The 17,508-nt window shown below is 43.2% G+C and overlaps 1 protein-coding gene across 5 annotated transcripts in view; it reads right to left on the bottom strand.

Moving 5' to 3' along the window:
- Positions 1-17,508, bottom strand: part of ephb2b (eph receptor B2b) — a 153,434-nt gene that overhangs the window by 84,926 nt on the left and 51,000 nt on the right. For all 5 annotated transcript variants that reach the window (XM_052077100.1, XM_052077102.1, XM_052077101.1 and 2 more), the window contains exon 2: positions 9,932-10,011. In XM_052077100.1, the coding sequence (XP_051933060.1) occupies positions 9,932-10,011 (80 nt within the window). The remainder of the gene's footprint in view (positions 1-9,931; positions 10,012-17,508) is intronic.

The raw sequence follows: 17,508 nt of genomic DNA, 5'->3' as shown, positions 1-17,508 counted from the left end.
AGAACAAGTACAGGGTGAGTCCACCTTTCCCACAAAGTCAGCTGGAAATTGGGATAGGCACCAGCTCGCCCGTGACCCCAATGAGTGAAATAGAAAACAGATGGATAGACGTTACAAGTTGCCAATCATAACAAGCTATAAAAATGATAATATGGTTTTGGAGTGCCCAGTTTTCCATGATTAACAACCTGTGAATGAATAGCAAGGAGGAGCACAATCTGTATTTCTTTCTTTTGACTACAGTAAGCAAAAAAAAAGATAGATAGATAGATAGATAACACTATTGGATAACTCAGGACCCTTGGAAATGTACCAACATGGCTTTGAAATGGTTGTTTCATACCAAAATGGCCGAATGTATTGTTTTCGTAGATTTATTCTTGCGATGTTTACTCATGATAGAAGTGTTGACCATATACCATGTTGCTAACTGAATCTGGCTTTGGCGGCAGATTTATTATTTTTTATTTGATTAATATTTTTTTAAATAACTATCAAACTCCCGGCTACAAAGTTTGGTGAGTTGGTGAGTGGAGAACGACTGGCAACTTTTGGCTTTTTTTTTTCCAAGCACACATAAACATTGCAGGTCAGAAGCAGCCATTGACCTTCCCACTTGCTGACGAGCAGCGGGGAAGCCCAGGGCCAATTAAACAAGAGCGGACCATCTGCAGCTCAGAGGACATTTGTAGATAGACACAAACTAATACGGAGACGGGTGGGGGCTACCGGGCAGAAGCGGTGGCGGTCATGCGGGAGGTGCAAGGGTTGGGTTAAAAAAAAAAGACCCCAAACAAAATGTGATGGAGGGGCCCCTTTTTGTCCTGTCACAGCCCCGTTGGCCCGCTTTCATCAGGGCCAGTGGAGGGAAGCAAATGGGGCATAATAAGAGCCTAACGATCAAGCGCAGAGTGTGAAATTAGAAGAAACGTCTTCATTTTCACAGCTCTTGGCTTAGGAGTGCTGCAAGGGTGGTGGTCATGTGTTTTAAGCGGTCGAGGTGGAGGTAACACCGGTGCTGCATGTCGCCAGACGTTAGTCTGAGCCCCCGGAGGTCCTCACATGAGGCCATGGCTCTTTCTGCGACATTGCTTGTTCCATTTATTTATTTATTTTTGGCGCGCATTCCCAATAGTTTGATAACACATATAGGAAGTGATCTTGTGAAGATTTCTGGATGCATGGTTGTTTTTCCAACTAAAGTGTTTTTCAGCATAAATAAATACAAACTAGACAAATCAACTTTTGTTTTCTTCATCATCTAAATCAGCTGTATGAATAGGATCCTGACACATTTTTTTTTCTTTAAATTAAAAAGTTGGGGACTGCATCATGTCGGGGCCCACACCGTGAATTTCAATGAAGCGATGCACTGCTCTGGGTTCTACCGATGCTACATCATCACTGACAGAGGTAAATCAATTATTCACATCGCTCCGTTTTCGAAATGCTATCGGGCTTTCCTCCAGAGATGACACTCATTGCATCAATAAAGCAGTAAGATACTATTTGGCCTTTGTTTTCATTCACAGGCTGACCCTTTAGTAATTAAGTGTGACTTAAGTCAGTCATGTATATAGTTTCTAGTTAACTTGAATTTGAATCCATGAAATATTTTTTTCTTTAAAAGCTGTCTGTTTTATTCGGCAACACAGGAATCAACCCATGACACAGGATTGTCAACCAAACAATGTTTCGCATCTAGAGGTGGTAGCCTATCCAAAGCTATTTCCTGGAAAACTGAGTTTGCAGAATCGCTCAAAATATATATTTGTGTTTGTGCGTGTTTGGGGCTGGGCTCTTTCTATCAGATGTGAAGATGCCGCAAGATGCATTCAAAGCTCTGGATAGTTGGAAAATAGAAATTGACATCCAGTGAAAAAAAATATTAACCACATGTTGGCAATTTATTTTTAAGCATAATGGAGGCCAAAGTCATGAAGTAAAGCAAACCAAAATGAGGGAGTGTCAATGCTTAACGCTAACAGCATTCATTGCAGTTATACACAAAGGTCCTATTTTAGAATACTGTTCTTATTCTCGGATTGCTTCAGTGTTCTTGTCAAAGTATCATAGTACAGGCACGGGGTGCTAAGAACAGAAGGTGTCATGGCTGGTCCACAAACGACACTTTTTTGTGACAGTCAACTGGACGCTGATTGTATCAGATGAGATAAGTGCACAGTATTGCTTAAAGGATGGCAGCGCACTGCTAATTTACAACATGTGAAGCTGGAGACACGGGAGCATTGCACGTGCATGTAATTGCACGTCATTATATTGTGTTGTCTTTACTTTTGCGTGATTCCACAAACAGAATAATTTTGAATGGCTTGTAAACAAATAGTTGGCTCTCAGCAGTGCCTAAATGCAATTAGAGGTGAAATTAAATCTTTCATTTTCTGTCAATTAATATAAATGCCGTCTATTAGCAAGACATTAGGCACGTTTGGTCAACTGTAAAATAAGAGTGGAGATAAATAATAACCCCCAAAATGAGCATTCCCGCCCATGACTTGATCAGGGAGGCTGGGGAAACCTCCAGAGACACTCCTCAGAGGTGATTCTATGCTGTCTGAAAGACTATCATGAAAAAACAGCCACATCCACCCCATGTGTGTAACACACCTGCCATCATGTCAAAGCCATTAAGCAGAGCTCAAGTGAGTTTTGCTCTATGCGCAGATTAGTATAAACTAACAGCATTAGTTTCTGATAAGTGGTTTGAACTGATAAACTATTTGATTATTCTGTGGCATTTGTGTTTTGGCTACATGCCATGTAATGTATGAAGTGTTTTCATTGTCTTTAAGGATGTTTTATTGAGCCACACACACACACACACACACACACACACAGACACTATGGTTTGCTTCCCTAAGTAGAAGACACTCTAGTCTGGGGGTCGGCAACAAGTGGGTCCAGAGCCTCATGCGGCTCTTTAGCGAAATCTAGTGGCTCCCTGGAGCTTTATAAAAATGTTTGAAAATGGCAAAAGATTTTGATCGTCGGCAAATATAGCTCAAATAGATATAGATACATGTTGCAGCTCCGACAAAGGAGGGCTGTGGTGTTGTTGTTTTTTTTTTAAACATTCACTTTATCTATGTGGACCATGTTCCGTGCCTCTATTGTTGAGGCGGCCAATCTGAGTTGTGGTCGTAAGGAGGTTGGTGCCTGTCGTGGCGGCAACCCCCGTACTCGCTGGTGGACACCAGCAGTAAGGGATGCCGTCAAGCTGAAGAAGGAGTCCTATCGAGCCTTTATGGCCTGTGGGACCCCAGAGGCAGCTGACGGGTATCGACTGGCCAAGCGGAACGCAGCTTCGGTGGTCACCGAGGCAAAAACCCGAGCGTGGGAAGAGTTTGATGAGGCCATGGAAGCCGACTTCTGGACGGCTTCGAGGAAATTCTGGTCCACCATACGACGTCTCAGGAGGGGGAAGCAGTGCACCACTAACACTGTGTACAGTGGGGATGGGGCGCTGCTGACTTCGTCTCAGGACATTGTGAACCGGTGGGCAGAGTACTTCGAAGACCTCCTCAACTCCACCAACACGTCTTCCTTGGAGGAAGCAGAGCCCGGGGACTCTGAGGTGGGCTCTCCTATCTCTGTGGCTGAAGTCACCAATGTGGTTAAAAAGCTCCTCGGTGGCAAGGCCCAAGGGGTGGATGAGATCCGCCCGGAGTTCCTCAGGGCTCTGGATGTTGTGGGGCTGTCCTGGTTGACACGCCTCTGCAACATCGCGTGGTCAACAGGGAGAGTGCCTCTGGATTGGCAGACCGGGGTGGTAGTCCCTCTTTTTAAAAAGGGGGACCGGAAGGTGTGTTCCAACTTTAGAGGGATCACACTCCTCAGCCTCCATGGTAAGGTCTATTCAGGGGTGCTGGAGAGGAGGGTCCGTCAGGAAGTCGAGCCTCAGATTGAGGAGGAGCAGTGTGGTTTTCGTCCCGGCCGTGGAACAGTGGACCAGCTCGACACCCTTAGCAGGGTCCTCGAGGGTATGTGGGAATTCGCCCAACCAGTCTACATGTGTTTTGTGGACTTGGAGAAGGCGTTTGACCTTGTCCCTCGGGGAGTTCTGTGGGGGGTGCTTCGAGGGTATGGGGTACCGAACCCCCTGATACGGGCTGTTCGGTCACTATACCACCAATGTCAGAGTTTGGTTCGCATTGCCGGCAGTAAGTCGGAATAGTTTCCAGTGGGGGTAGGACTCCGCCAAGGCTGCCCTTTGTCACCGATTCTGTTCATAACCTTTATGGACAGAATTTCTAGGCGCAGCCGAAGCGTTGAGGGGGTCCGTTTTGGGGGCCTCAGTATTGCATCCCTGCTTTTTGCAGATGATGTGGTGCTGTTGGCTCCTTCAAACAGGGCTCTCCAACTCTCACTGGAGCATTTCGCAGCCGAGTGTGAAGCGGTTGGGATGAAGATCAGCACCTCCAAATCTGAAACCATGGTCCTCAATCGAAAAAGGGTGGAGTGCCCCCTCCGGGTAGGGGAGGTGATGTTGCCCCAAGTGGAGGAGTTCAAATATGTTGGGGTCTTGTTCACGAGTGGGGGCAGAATGGAGCGGGAGATCGACAGGCGGATTGGTGCAGCGTCTGCTGTGATGCGGACGTTGTATCGGTCTGTCGTGGTGAAGAAGGAGCTGAGCCAAAGGGCGAAGCTCTCAATTTACCGGTCGATGTACGTTTCAACCCTCATCTATGGTCACGAGCTATGGGTCGTGACCGAAAGAACGAGATCCTGGTTACAAGCGGCCGAAATGAGTTTTCTCCGCAGGGTGTCCGGGCTCTCCCTTAGAGATAAGGTGAGAAGCTCGGTCATCCGGGAGGGGTTCAGAGTCGAGCCGCTTCTCCTCCATATCGAGAGGAGCCAGATGAGGTGGCTTGGGCATCTGATTCGGATGCCTCCTGAGCGCCTCCCCGGTGAGGTGTTCCGGTCATGCCCCACCGGGAGGAGACCCCGAGGAAGACCCAGGACACGCTGGGAGACTATGTCACCCAGCTTGCCTGGGAACGACTCGGGATCCCCCGGGGAGAGCTGGACGAAGTAGCTAGGGAGAGGGAAGTCTGGGTTTGGGTGTGAACACACAACAAAAAGAATGAATAACATAAACAATTCTGAGACAGTCCAGTCTCCTACATACAGCATGTGTTTTCTTCATTGTAGGTTTTATAGAAGGCTTTTTATTTTGTTGCGGCTCCAGACATATTTGTTTTTTGGGTTTTTTTTTGTCCAATATGGCTCTTTGAACATTTTGTTTTTGGTTGCCGACACCTGCTCTAGTCCCAAGACTGTGGCTCAGCCCACAGTCAACAGGGTCACAAAAGCCAGACTCGCCACTGACCCAACAATATTTGGGACAGGGTAAGCAGTGGTTATGTGAGACAGGAATGGCCCCCCTAAAACAGCGGGCTGATTTCAGCAAGACGAGATATACTGGCGGATAAAAAGTTTTAGTTTTGTGTAGCCGGGAGCTGCTAAGATTTACAGCATTACAGCGCATCACAACAACACTGTGATTATAAGCAAACCCGAAGACGCCATCTTGGCTGGTGGGAGACCTCAGACGCTCTCCCACATTAGCTCCCTGCCAGTAGCCACACGCCTGTCCATCGTCAAGTAGCTACTGTTGACAGCGCACTTCAGCGCGTACACGGTTTGAGAGTGGGTCACAGGGTCGGACACGACCTTGGTCGCATTTCTCCAGCCCACTTAAGAGGAACACATTGGCCACTTAAGGCTACAAAGCCACATTGCTCCTCACAAGAGGAATGTCATATCCTCGATCTAATGCTCGCTCTGCGCAAGCAAGTTCATTTTTGAAAAGTTACAAATCATCAGTCCGCAAGCAAACTGTCTTTTAGGTCACAGAATATATAGATGTATACAATATTGTGGACTGTAGTCAAGTGGGACCGAGTTGAATATGCCGCTTGAGAAAAGTTGGCTGACTCCAATACGGCACAGCGTGACGGTGGTTAGCTCGTAAGTTTCGGTTCGACACTTGCCTCCGGCCTCCACATGTTATTTTCTTATAAGGTTAAACAATTTTTGTCGCCAGGCCGAAGCATCAAAATTCACTATGCCACCACAGCAACCGCATTTGATGAAATAAAATGCTTTTGATAACTATTTATCTTACATATCATTAGTTGAAACAACCAAAGTTTTATGTCAATTGAATAAAATCTTAAGGAGTTTGGTCAAGTATGACCTCTATAGAAGGTCTACAATAAGGCAATATTTGAAAGCAAATTAAAATTGGTGGACTGTTGGGTTTCGGATATGGACTTTTTTTTGTATGACTAAAAAATAAATGACTAAAACTCAATTTTAGCTGTTTTCGGGTGGCTTCGGAGCCATATTTTCCTTTTAAAAATAGGTTAAGATGTTAAAAATGAAACCAAAAATGTGTAGATTTTTTTTGTTCCCCATATGCCACCGCATATTCACTGAAGCAAAACGGCAAACTTTGTGCATGCTTGATTCCTAAAACATGCTGTCTGTGCCAGTTAGCCAGCATGGGGCTCAAGCGCAACCCCACACCACCCTCAGGGACAAATTGTGCTTCATGTACATTTTCTACCAGTTGTCAATGCATTTGGGGTTAAGTTTGCCTGTCATTTTTTTTTTTTGAATTAAAAGGAAGATTCATACGAGAGGAGCTGCGGGCGCCAGAAAAAAAAACAGTAAGGAAATTTCCTGTGTGACCAATTTGACATTTTAATGTCTCGTAAAGCATGAATAGAATAATGCCAATTGACAGAACATTACTGACTTCATATTCCGCCAGTACGCGTTCGGTTTTCCATCGGGCCGCAAAGTATCTGGTGTCACGTTGAAATGAATTTCATGTAGCTCACAAAGACTTTGGCTGGGATGTTATTGATCCACCGGTTGAGCCCGTGGAGCCCAGCAAATAGCCAGGATGTGCACGTAATGTGTGCGCGGTTGTGGCTGTTTCTCCACCTGTTGCGCTGGGCCTCACGGTGACGAGATCAGTGCATCATGCTCACTGAGCCTTTGTTTTTGCCATGAAATAACGCACCATGCAGAGAGCAAAAGTGGCATCTGCAAAGTTGTCCTATGCAGTGAAATTTTAAAGATATGTAAAAGCTACTAATCAGTTAAAGATTTACCTGAAAAGAACAAGCAGGATTGTTTGTGCATCTAAAATTTGGGGATAGCTACCACTGTGATTGTAATACTATGCCAAGTAACATGGGGGCACGTTAAAGAAACAGTTGGAAGTTGTTCCTAAATTCATCGAAGAAGAATACAACAGATTTTTTTTCGTTTGTACTGCGAATACGTGAGACGATTTTGTGGATTTTTGTGGAAGTCGTTTCGTTTGTCAACAAATAGGCCCAATTTCACAGACAAAAAGTAAGAGCGTTACAGGTTGCTGTTAGCTTTTCAGAGATGCTGCATAAAACTAGCGAGTGTTTTTCATTAATGGTTAAAAAAAATATTAAAGAAGAATAAAATACAGCAATCGGCTTTAGGGCAATTTCATGAAAGGGGCTCGGCAGCCACATGGGGAGAGGAGCGGGTTTCATGAACAAGGCCTCTTTTTTCAGGTTCAAAAAATAGTCAGCAAAATGGCAAAATGAAGAAATGAGACCGCCATTGCACCAAAGTTAACATTTAATCATACCTGTGCCGATAGTTAACTGTGGAAAGCTTTAAATAGCATGATACAGATCCTTTAAAGTATTATAATACAGCAACCAGTGTTGCTGCAATTATCATAAAGGTAATTTAGTGAGCATATTTATTTGCTTTCTAAAGTGACTTTCTGAATTAATTGATTTTAAATGTAAAAAGGGTGTTTTTAGCACAATTCAGTAGTTTTGCCACTTAATTCCATCTTGAAATTTCGCTGTCAACTACGTGGGTTAAGGTTGTTAGGTTGTTTTTAAAAAGTGTGACTCTTTATGCTTTCTGTAAAGTAAACTTCAGTGGCAAGGGAACCATTCTGCATGTTAATATTCACAATAAGAGTGTGGTTGTTTGAGGCAGTGAGGAGGACCACTGCTTCAATTTGAAGGAAAAAATCATTGGGATTAAGTATCAGAAAAGATCAACGTCCCTGGCCATGGCATGAGGAAATGTGGCCATGAAAAGAACTGACAGACTCCTGTGATGGCAGGAGAAAAAGGAAGCCGTTGCTTGTTGGGAGCTGCAGGAAGGTGACGGCAGGCGTACACAAGATGGAGCAGACGAAGAACATCTTTGTGTGATCATGGAACCATCCGATGCCAGCCTCTCCAGCACGACCGTCTTTATTAGAAACCACAGGAGCGTAAATAATTGAGAGAACTTGCCAATGTGTTTTTTTTTTTTTGTTCGTTTTTTGGGGAATGCTCCAGCAAATAAATCAACATCTTCCCTGTTCTTTTTGGTCCCATCCTAAAGAAGACGGAATCTCGTGGCACACAAACGAAAGCAAGGCCGAGACACTGGTTTTGGCGCGCCTGCACGCCCGGCATGTCTTGCATGTGGCCACCAGGAATGCGGGAATCCTGGCAGCCTGGGTGGAAACGTTAAGCATCAAACGACGCAGGCGCCTCCAAAGCTTTGTGTCCGGGTGGCTGGCGCATAAGCAAACTATTTAGCTCTCAAGCCTGTGATGGTTCAATGGGTCACAGAAGAGATCATTAATGCAGAAACATACCACATAAACAAAACAAATAACAAAAAGCTGCCTCACAGTTGTTTAACTTACAGCAGAGACAACGTTTGCAAAAAGCGCTGATTTTTGTTTTCCCCATTAGTGTGTGTATGTGTGTGTGGGGGGGAGGGGGGTTGTTTGAATGTCATTATATTTGTCCTTTTGTAATGTGTAAAAAAATGTTTTTTTAAAATTATAAGAATTTAAAATTAAAGAATTTAAAAAGGACTAATATTGGCTGATTTTGTTTTATGCTGTTTTTTTAGTGTTCACAGCTTGTAACTATTCCATGTTTGTGGTTTATTTTCATCTAACCACATTTATTTCATTTTTTAAAGAAAACAAGGACCCTAGCTCAAAAACTTGACGTGATAGAGAAAAACAGAGATCAGTTTTGGATTCTCTACCCCAAAATTGGTTCCAAACAGCTGTCACACCAAACTCAACAAAAAATGTGTTCTTCATTGTTAATGATTCCGTTGGTCCGTACAATGTCAGAAAATGGGCAAAAATTTAGATTAATGATTTACAAAGTCAAAGATGATGTTTACAAAAGTCAAATTCGGACTATAAACAAAGATCGTAAAAAGTCAAGCAGTTTTCATGGAGGACAACAAAAATCTGAGAATATTTCCTGTTGAGAGACTGAAATTTTGAAAGTTTGGACAATTTCAAGTTAGACAGTGTCTTAAACAATTAACCGATTAAGTGTTTCAACTCTGAAGTCAAGATATCACTGTCAATGACTTTAGCCCTCGGGTAGCAGACTGAGTCCCACAAAACAGATTATCGTGATAATTTAAATCCAGGTCATCAAGTTGTGACATTTTTGTCCCGTTTCATCTCTTAACATTGAGAGAAATCATCAATCCTTGATTTGAAGACATTTTATCATAAGACCATCTTGAGTTAAGACTGATCACATGACACAAGAAGCGTGCATTGATTAAAAAGCTAAAGACAAAACCTTGACTCTTTAATCGGTCTATAAATGAAGTGCAACACCTCTGAAAACACCCACTGCGCTCCTCCTTTTGGTTGGTTCCCGGCTCATGGATTCAACTTTGACCTCAGAGTGAGAAACCCAAACAGTGGTGCAGAGCAACATGTGCATTTGTCATGGGAATTGAACAAACCTACGCACATTCACAGTAAGCAGAGAGTGACCACACACGCGCACACACACACACACACACACACACACAACTTTGACACTTGGCAAATGATGCAACTGCGGCCGAGGTGACTCACGCTGTTGTCACTGGATCCCGACACCGGATAGACGGTCCAGCCGAGCTCGGCTGTAGCTGTGGTGGAGTCCATGAGCGTCTCTGCGGAAAGACAGACAAGCAGAGGTCAGGATGAGATGGATTAACGGCGACCGCCAGATTACTAGCTATCAGTGGCGCAATTAAAAGCATCCTGGGTCAGCCTCAGTTTCTTCACAAACACTCACACAACACACTCACAGATTGATTGAATAGCAGGAAAACAAGTGCAAAAAGCCTAGATCTGTGACAAGAAGTTTTGTTCATGATCTGATGCAAACTACATGAAAACCTTAACAAAAATGTGGAGACTCTTATGTCACTTCCGAAAAGTATTTTGGTCCGGTTCACATTAAACACTGTCCGTTTTGCAACTGAATTCTGTGAACACATCCACGTGTGTGACGATTGGTGCTGCCGTTGGACAGAAAGACGACGGTGGAATCCAGAGCACACACTCACAAATGGAGGGAAACATGCGAGTCCTACGTGTTGCATTCCTGCGCTGCTTATTTGTGCCATTATGAGAGCTGCCAAAATATTTTGAGTGTCAAAAGCAGCTCATTCAATGCAGGTTTAGAGACGCTCTGTTTCTCATTTGGGAACAGCGTCAGTGAATGCGTGCAGTAAGCCCTGAAGGGACTATGCGCTGTGCATGCCCCGACATACAATATGCTGGCGATGAAGGAGAGATTTATCTCATGATGCTTCACACAAATATGTTTGCGATTTTCACACGTTTTTCAGATCCGCAAACATCTGCTCGATTCACATGTGTTTATGTTGCGTGAGCATTTCTAATGTTCAAAGGTTTTCGACGCAAACCATTATTTGACAAAGTTCAAAAGGGACATTACTCGACAAGGTTACACGAACTTCCCATTAAAATGGGAAAATATTTTACTTAATTTTAGAAGGCAGAGAAAAGATGCACATATTTAATAATAAATTTGTTATTAAATCTAGCTAAATTCTATTTCCACAAATTCACATACATAATAACAAAACCAAACTCTACACACTTTCATAATGATGCTCTACCTTAAAAAAAAAAAAAAAGCCTGAGTTTTGTTGTTTTTCACAATATGTGCCCAAAATACCTGTAAAGGTTTTGAACAGCCGAATATTTGAATACCACTCTTCTACATAGAAGTCATTTTCCCCACTGATGTGGCATGTGGCCTTTTTTTCCTCTTAAAATAATAGTTGAGAACAAACAATGACATTAACGACGATGTAACCCTCACTGAAAATTGATCTATTCCACACAAATTCCATCATAGCAGCTTTGAAATATCATACAGATGGACAGTTGCGTCGGACGTTTGACTTTGGTGGGGGCCAGGGAGGAGAAGAAAAAAAAAACAAGCTGGTGAAACCAATCGGAGGCCAGCGGATTATGTGGTGAAAAGAAACACCTCCAGTAATTGGGGTCAAAGAGAACGTGCGTCCTGTCTGTCATGAGGTCCTCCGTGGCCGGCATTCCGCCCGCTTGACCCGGCTGTCTGTCATCTGCCGCTTGAACGATTCATGTTGTCACCTTCAGCAAGTGACCCCCAACCCCACCCCCCGCCTTGAACCCCGGCTTGGCTGCCTCTTTGCTGTTCCCCGCATGCAAACGCCTCTCCGGCTCCTTAATGAATGTGGCCTCCTGATTAGGCTTGCTGTGACCCCAAAATGCCAAAGGGGGATTATGAGACACTTCAGCACAAGTCAAAGATGGTAAAAGTCTTGGACAAGCGAGTCGTAGCTGTTCACATTACTATTTGCGTTTTCCGTAGTCATCAAAATGATTATTTATCGACAGACAGTTAGTAGTCTATTCTCATCTATCTATGTCATCGATGTACAGCGATAGGCGTCCTTTGTGCGTTCAACGCTATCTCAACGTTTGCTCCGTTTGCACTGTTAGCACCACGTAAAACCTTCTCCTTCAAACTTGCTTTTTGTAAATGCGGGGCTCAACAAGTAGCCGCCACCTAATTCAGCCCTCAGCCATTATGGGAATAGAAGCAAAAATTGTGTCTGTGGTTTGGTGATGATGAAGTGCTGCCCCCGTGGGTGAAAATCCACTTGCGCTTCACATGCAGGCTGGATATGAAGACGTTAATATCTTCTGCTCTGAGTGCCGCTGGGAGGGAGCCCAGGAGGAAAAGCTTTCAATAACAGAAGTGATCGCTAAAACATAGACAGAAAAAAGTGTGCGATATTTCATCGCCTTCGGGGTATTTTTGACAAAACCATGTCATAGAGATGGCTTTGAGACAACTGTTTTAAATTGCACAAATAATGCATAGACTCCTTGAAGTGAGGTACAACGAACCTGTGTCCATTTTCCAAACCTCTTGTTAATCAATAAGCTTTTCTTTCCTCCGACTGAGACAACTTTAAATGAACAGGCTCAACCCGCCGCGCTCCACTCAAGGCTTCGCCGCTGACTTCTAACATCCCAGCCACAATCGCAATGAGCAGAATGGGACAATTCACAAATTTTCACAAGTTGGAAATCCCATAATTAGACAGACAAAACAGCAAGAGAGCAGCCATTGACGGCCTTTTGCTATTGAGGCCGAGCCAGGCAAGGCAGTGCGGATGTTAGGCTGCAAAATGGTAATTATCCCCCATAACCGTGAGATTAATTAGTGGAGCAGCACTGCGGATAATGAACCCCCTCTGCGGCGGTTGAGGGAGACGGAGTGGTGGTGGGAAAGATTTCCCTGAGATTATTAGCACACAGATGACACAAATGTATCTATTCTTCTTTTTTTGACCATCGTTGACTAAACTGAAGCATCATTTTCAATGCACCTCTGATTCCTACAAGCAATGCAGGTAGGCCTGGTAAACCTCCGCGAATAGCAGTTCGATCGGTTTGCGACGCGACCCACTTGTAATATAAAGTCGGAAAATACACAATGCAGTTTGGCTTCCTTGTGGATGTCGTAATGTGCTTTTTTGGTAAGTAATTACAAATGTCATTGGCATTTTTTATAGCAATAACTGAAACCGTTCAAACCGTTAATTTTGCGCTTTTCTGCATTGTTCATTTCCTACAAAGACTGTTGGTACACTTTTGTACAGACAAAGGGTTTAACCGGATATGTTTTACTTCATTTTTTATTTTTATTTTTTATGATTGCATGTATTACTTTGTTTTGGAGACTTTTGTTTATTGGAGAATTTACTGCTAGCAGTGTCCAGGGTTTTATTTTCATTTCAAGTGTCATAAAACCTAGTCCAGAATTTGGGAAGTTTTCTATTTTGCGTTTGGTTCCCTTCCTCTACACAACATGGACCAAACCATGACCTTCAAACCATGCTGTGCAGTGAACCACGGTTTCTGGTGCAAAATTTCACCACTAAGTAGTACACTTTAGCGGCGATGGGAACCTGAATTATTGCGTCTTGGACTCCAACTTGGAGTCACATTTTTGATGACATATGCTGACAAAAAAAATAGAAGACCTGAGATCTGACTGATCAATCGGATTTGACTGTTCAAGACTGTGCTTGACTTGAGATGCATGCATAAAGGCTCGACAAATTGACCCCAAATACTATTTGACCTTTTCAGTCCTCAGTCAGGTACTGCAGGTGAGACTACATTAATAAGATAACTGACTTGAATCAAGTATTGACTTGAGGTTAAGATAATCAGTGACTTGAACCAAGACAAAATGGCCTAAAGACCAGAGACTGCACTGTAGGTCTTATTGAAAAAAAACTGAAGAGCTTGTGCCACACCCTAAAAGTAAAGCCAGATAAACAGACGTCTGTTACGTGGACAACAGAAAATTCACTGTTGGGTGCAACATCATGAAGTGAAAGAAGCCAAAGGTCCCTGTTTATTTTTGGCCCATGATCAGGGTTAGCTGCTCTACACAGTGCAGAGGCAAGTGTAAATGTGGCAATACTGCTGCACAACCACATCTTTCCCAGCCTCCTGCCTTCTACACCCCAGTATTGGCTGCCAGCTCATGGCCCCCCGTGGAGCCCAGCAGCAAGTCAGTCCTGTCAACTTCGTCCTCCGTCTCAGCTCTCCAGCTGTGGTCGAACATGTTGGCCTTTCATCGAGATCAGCACTTGGATGCTCAGAGGCTTAAAGGGGATGTATTGTGTTTTCTTTTCCTAAAATGTGAAACATCTTTCATCCAAATAGAACATGGATCAAGAATTATGGAACCATTTTAGACAATTGTCTCTGAAAGGTATGCGGGTGGATGGATGGACAGATTTCACTTGTCAGTTAGTCTACAGGCGGCATGCAGCAGACATCACCAAAAACTAAGACCAATGCGACTTCGGTTGCCTTGACGACCGGTAGCCTACCAAGGGCGTTGTAACAGGTTAATTGTTCTCAAGCACCCCAGTCTGAAGAGAAGAGCAAACTCCCCCAGTGAATAAAGTTGAAGGATAGGGCACCCCATGAAAATAAAAATAATGGACTATTTTCCCTTGTGAAGGCAGTACTTCATCACAAAGCAACAGAATTACACTTGTCAAAGACATACCTGGAGGCAATACCAAATACACTTGGGGGAGGGGCGGGGGGGGGGTTAAAAAAAAAAGCTATTTAAAAAAATCACACCAAATTGGAGTGGTTGAACAGTGACCATCTCAGGTCATCATCAGAACCGATTGCAATGGACCCTAGAGACTTCATTGCCCAGTCGCACCATGTGATTCCTTATTCAGCTATTTTCCACCATTAGCGAGTTATCTTCGAGGAACACTGAACACGATCCGCGTCATTCTCCTCCAATGATTTATTGAAAAGGATTTTAGCGGTTGCAACTGGACGTGAGGTTTGATGCCGTGCGGCCGCGACGTGGCATAATGGATTTTCATCACACCGGTTCTTCCGGCAGGCTACTCTGCCCCACCACTGCCGCCGCCGTGCTCTCTACTCCAGAGACATACCGCAGGCCCTCAACTTCCTGCTTGCTGCGGCTTAAAAGTGTCTTTACATCTTTTGTGTGACGGTGAAGTGTTGCATAAAAGCAGTTAATAAGCGCTCGGGCTCATGGGAAGATGGCCTCCATGCTGGCGGTCAAAGGCGCTTCCAAAACTTCGCTGCCTGCAAAAGCTTTTTTTTCCTCTCTTCGCCACCCTCCTGAATATATGAAACATTCATGCACGCGCGTGAATATATTCACAAGTGTTAACAATGCGAGTGTAAATAATTCAAGCTAGAATGTCATTTATATGTCCTTTCCTTTTATAAACCTGATGCTACAGACTTCTCAAGGAGCGGCCATGAATATGCAATGAGAACTGGAAGACGAAGCCCACCGCGGTGCTTCTGAAAGCGCTTCCTGAAGCACTCGTCATCTGTGTATCGTTTTTATATCTTGAAGAAGCGATCAAAAATCCATACCTGAAAAAGTGACTGAATATTTTATGTTTTTTTTAACTAACAAAAAAAGGGAAAACATACTGTAGATTTTTCATTATCCAATTTTGAGATGGTGGTGAAAAATACAATTAGAATTCAATGGCAGCTTGAATTACAAGTACCTCAAATTAAGATAGTTACGATCAGTCACTAGGTCATTTTTTTTTAATTGTGTTGCCAGTCAAAATGTTATCACAATCAAGCTTCAGATACTTCCCACTTGAGTGGGAAGACACAATTACAAAATGAGAATAAGGAGCTTCTGTAGGCCACACTTCACACCCAGATGCTCACACACAGAACAGCCAGTCAAACTGATTCTGTTTTGTGAAGTCACTCCCTATGTTGAGCCCCTTAACAGCACAAATCCAACACACATACTACTAATATAGTTGCTAGTACATATAGCAACTATATTTTATAATATTACTTTTTTAATATTCTCTTTTGCTATTTTTTTTAAACAATCTGGTGCCATTTTTCATGGCGGTATCGGGCTTTGCTGGAAGAAATAATGACATTTCAATTCATTTCATTAGGACAAACTGATTTTATGTATAAATGCATAAAGTTGCATGCCTGGTCACAGAAGGACGAAAAGTCTGTAGCATTAAAGACACATTCACTGAGCCACAGTCACTCATATCAGTAGAGAAAAACAGATTTTTTGGATTGGATTGTAAAGCTTTATTGTCAAATGCACTGAATGTTGAAAGCAAAATGGCAATCGACTTTGTATCTTACATCCAATGTGGAAGATGAGTTTTCATTGTTGTTTGACCAAACACATTGTTTTCACATTCACAAGAAACACCCCATTTGGACGCATAGACTTGGGGAAAATCAGTTTAAAAACCTCATTGTTTTCATTCTTCTTTCAACAACTGTTCATTATGTGTGAGGAACAGTGCACATATGTCACACTTGACTAAATGTAGCAGCTAGCAAGCCAAAATAGAACCAAACCGTCACGGACAATTATATATTGAAATCAGACTCAGTGTTTTGCTTTTCAATTTCATAAAACTGAATGTATTAGGATTTAGTATTACCAGACTTGTAGAACCAGCATATCTGGAAGGCACCACTTTGCATAACCACAGTCATATTGCAGATACCACTTATGCCACTTGAAAGCAAAGCAATTAAGAATTCTGTAACTTAATCCAGTGTGAATCCAGTTTTGAGCACAAGTTTGCTCTCGATGTCTGAGTGTCTTATGACTGAAATGTTCCAAAATAAAACTGCAGTCTGTTCATGTTCATTATTCTTCAATGCTCTGACGAGAGATTTTTCGCTCTCTGCTTTTAACATTAGTCTGTGTCTTTGGTCCATGTAGTTTTCACTTTTGAGCTGAAGTGAACCGAGCCACAGCGCAGTTCTCTTGCAAGCGAACCCGAAACCACGTATGCAAGCGGTCGGGTTTGGAAGTCAACGTTCAAACGAATGACAGCAATCACAACAAAATTTGTTTTAACCCAAGCACATCTGCAAACAAGACTGCATATCACTCATGACCAGAATCGCTCAATAACAAGTCAGCCAGCTTTTCTCTGAAGAACTACACCCCCCCACGCTGAGTCTGGCACCGATTTCTAGTCCATCTAAGGGATAAAGGAACACCAACTCATGGGAAGAGGAGCGTGTGAAGAGGTTTAATTCATACTTGTCCTGGTAGGTATTGGAATGCTGCCTTGTTCAATATCATTTATGTAATACCACACTTCTAAAGAATAGTTACAGAGTCCAGTGGTTCTCCAACGGGCGTCCATGAAGACCTAGGGGTAAGCCAGCCCAGATAATTTGCATCATTTCAAAAAGTGTAGACCTACAGTACATATGGAGACGGTGTGCCCATAACACCAACATAATAAGTACTCCTCCCTCACTGTAATGTTTAATGTGTAATTGATATTAGGTTAGATTTCCGTGGATAAAACTCTTTCTTAGAGCCCAAATTTTGGAGAACCTGTGTCATAGACCACATGGCACTGATCCAAATTTTGGGGCTTGAAGTATTCTCTTTCGAGAATCAAAAATAAATGGAAGCAGGGTGTTGGATGTCCACAGTACCACAACAAATCTTTAGCGGGAGACATCTCATCCGTCCGAAAGATTTAAGATGACATGCGCATTTTTGTTTCCCAAAAAGGCCTGTTTGTAGT

The sequence above is a fragment of the Hippocampus zosterae genome, chromosome 9 (genome assembly GCF_025434085.1).
Source record: "Hippocampus zosterae strain Florida chromosome 9, ASM2543408v3, whole genome shotgun sequence".
NCBI classification, from domain to species: domain Eukaryota; kingdom Metazoa; phylum Chordata; class Actinopteri; order Syngnathiformes; family Syngnathidae; genus Hippocampus; species Hippocampus zosterae.
Note: the sequence above shows the minus strand (reverse complement) of the source record. Positions and strands in the feature narration are given on the sequence as shown.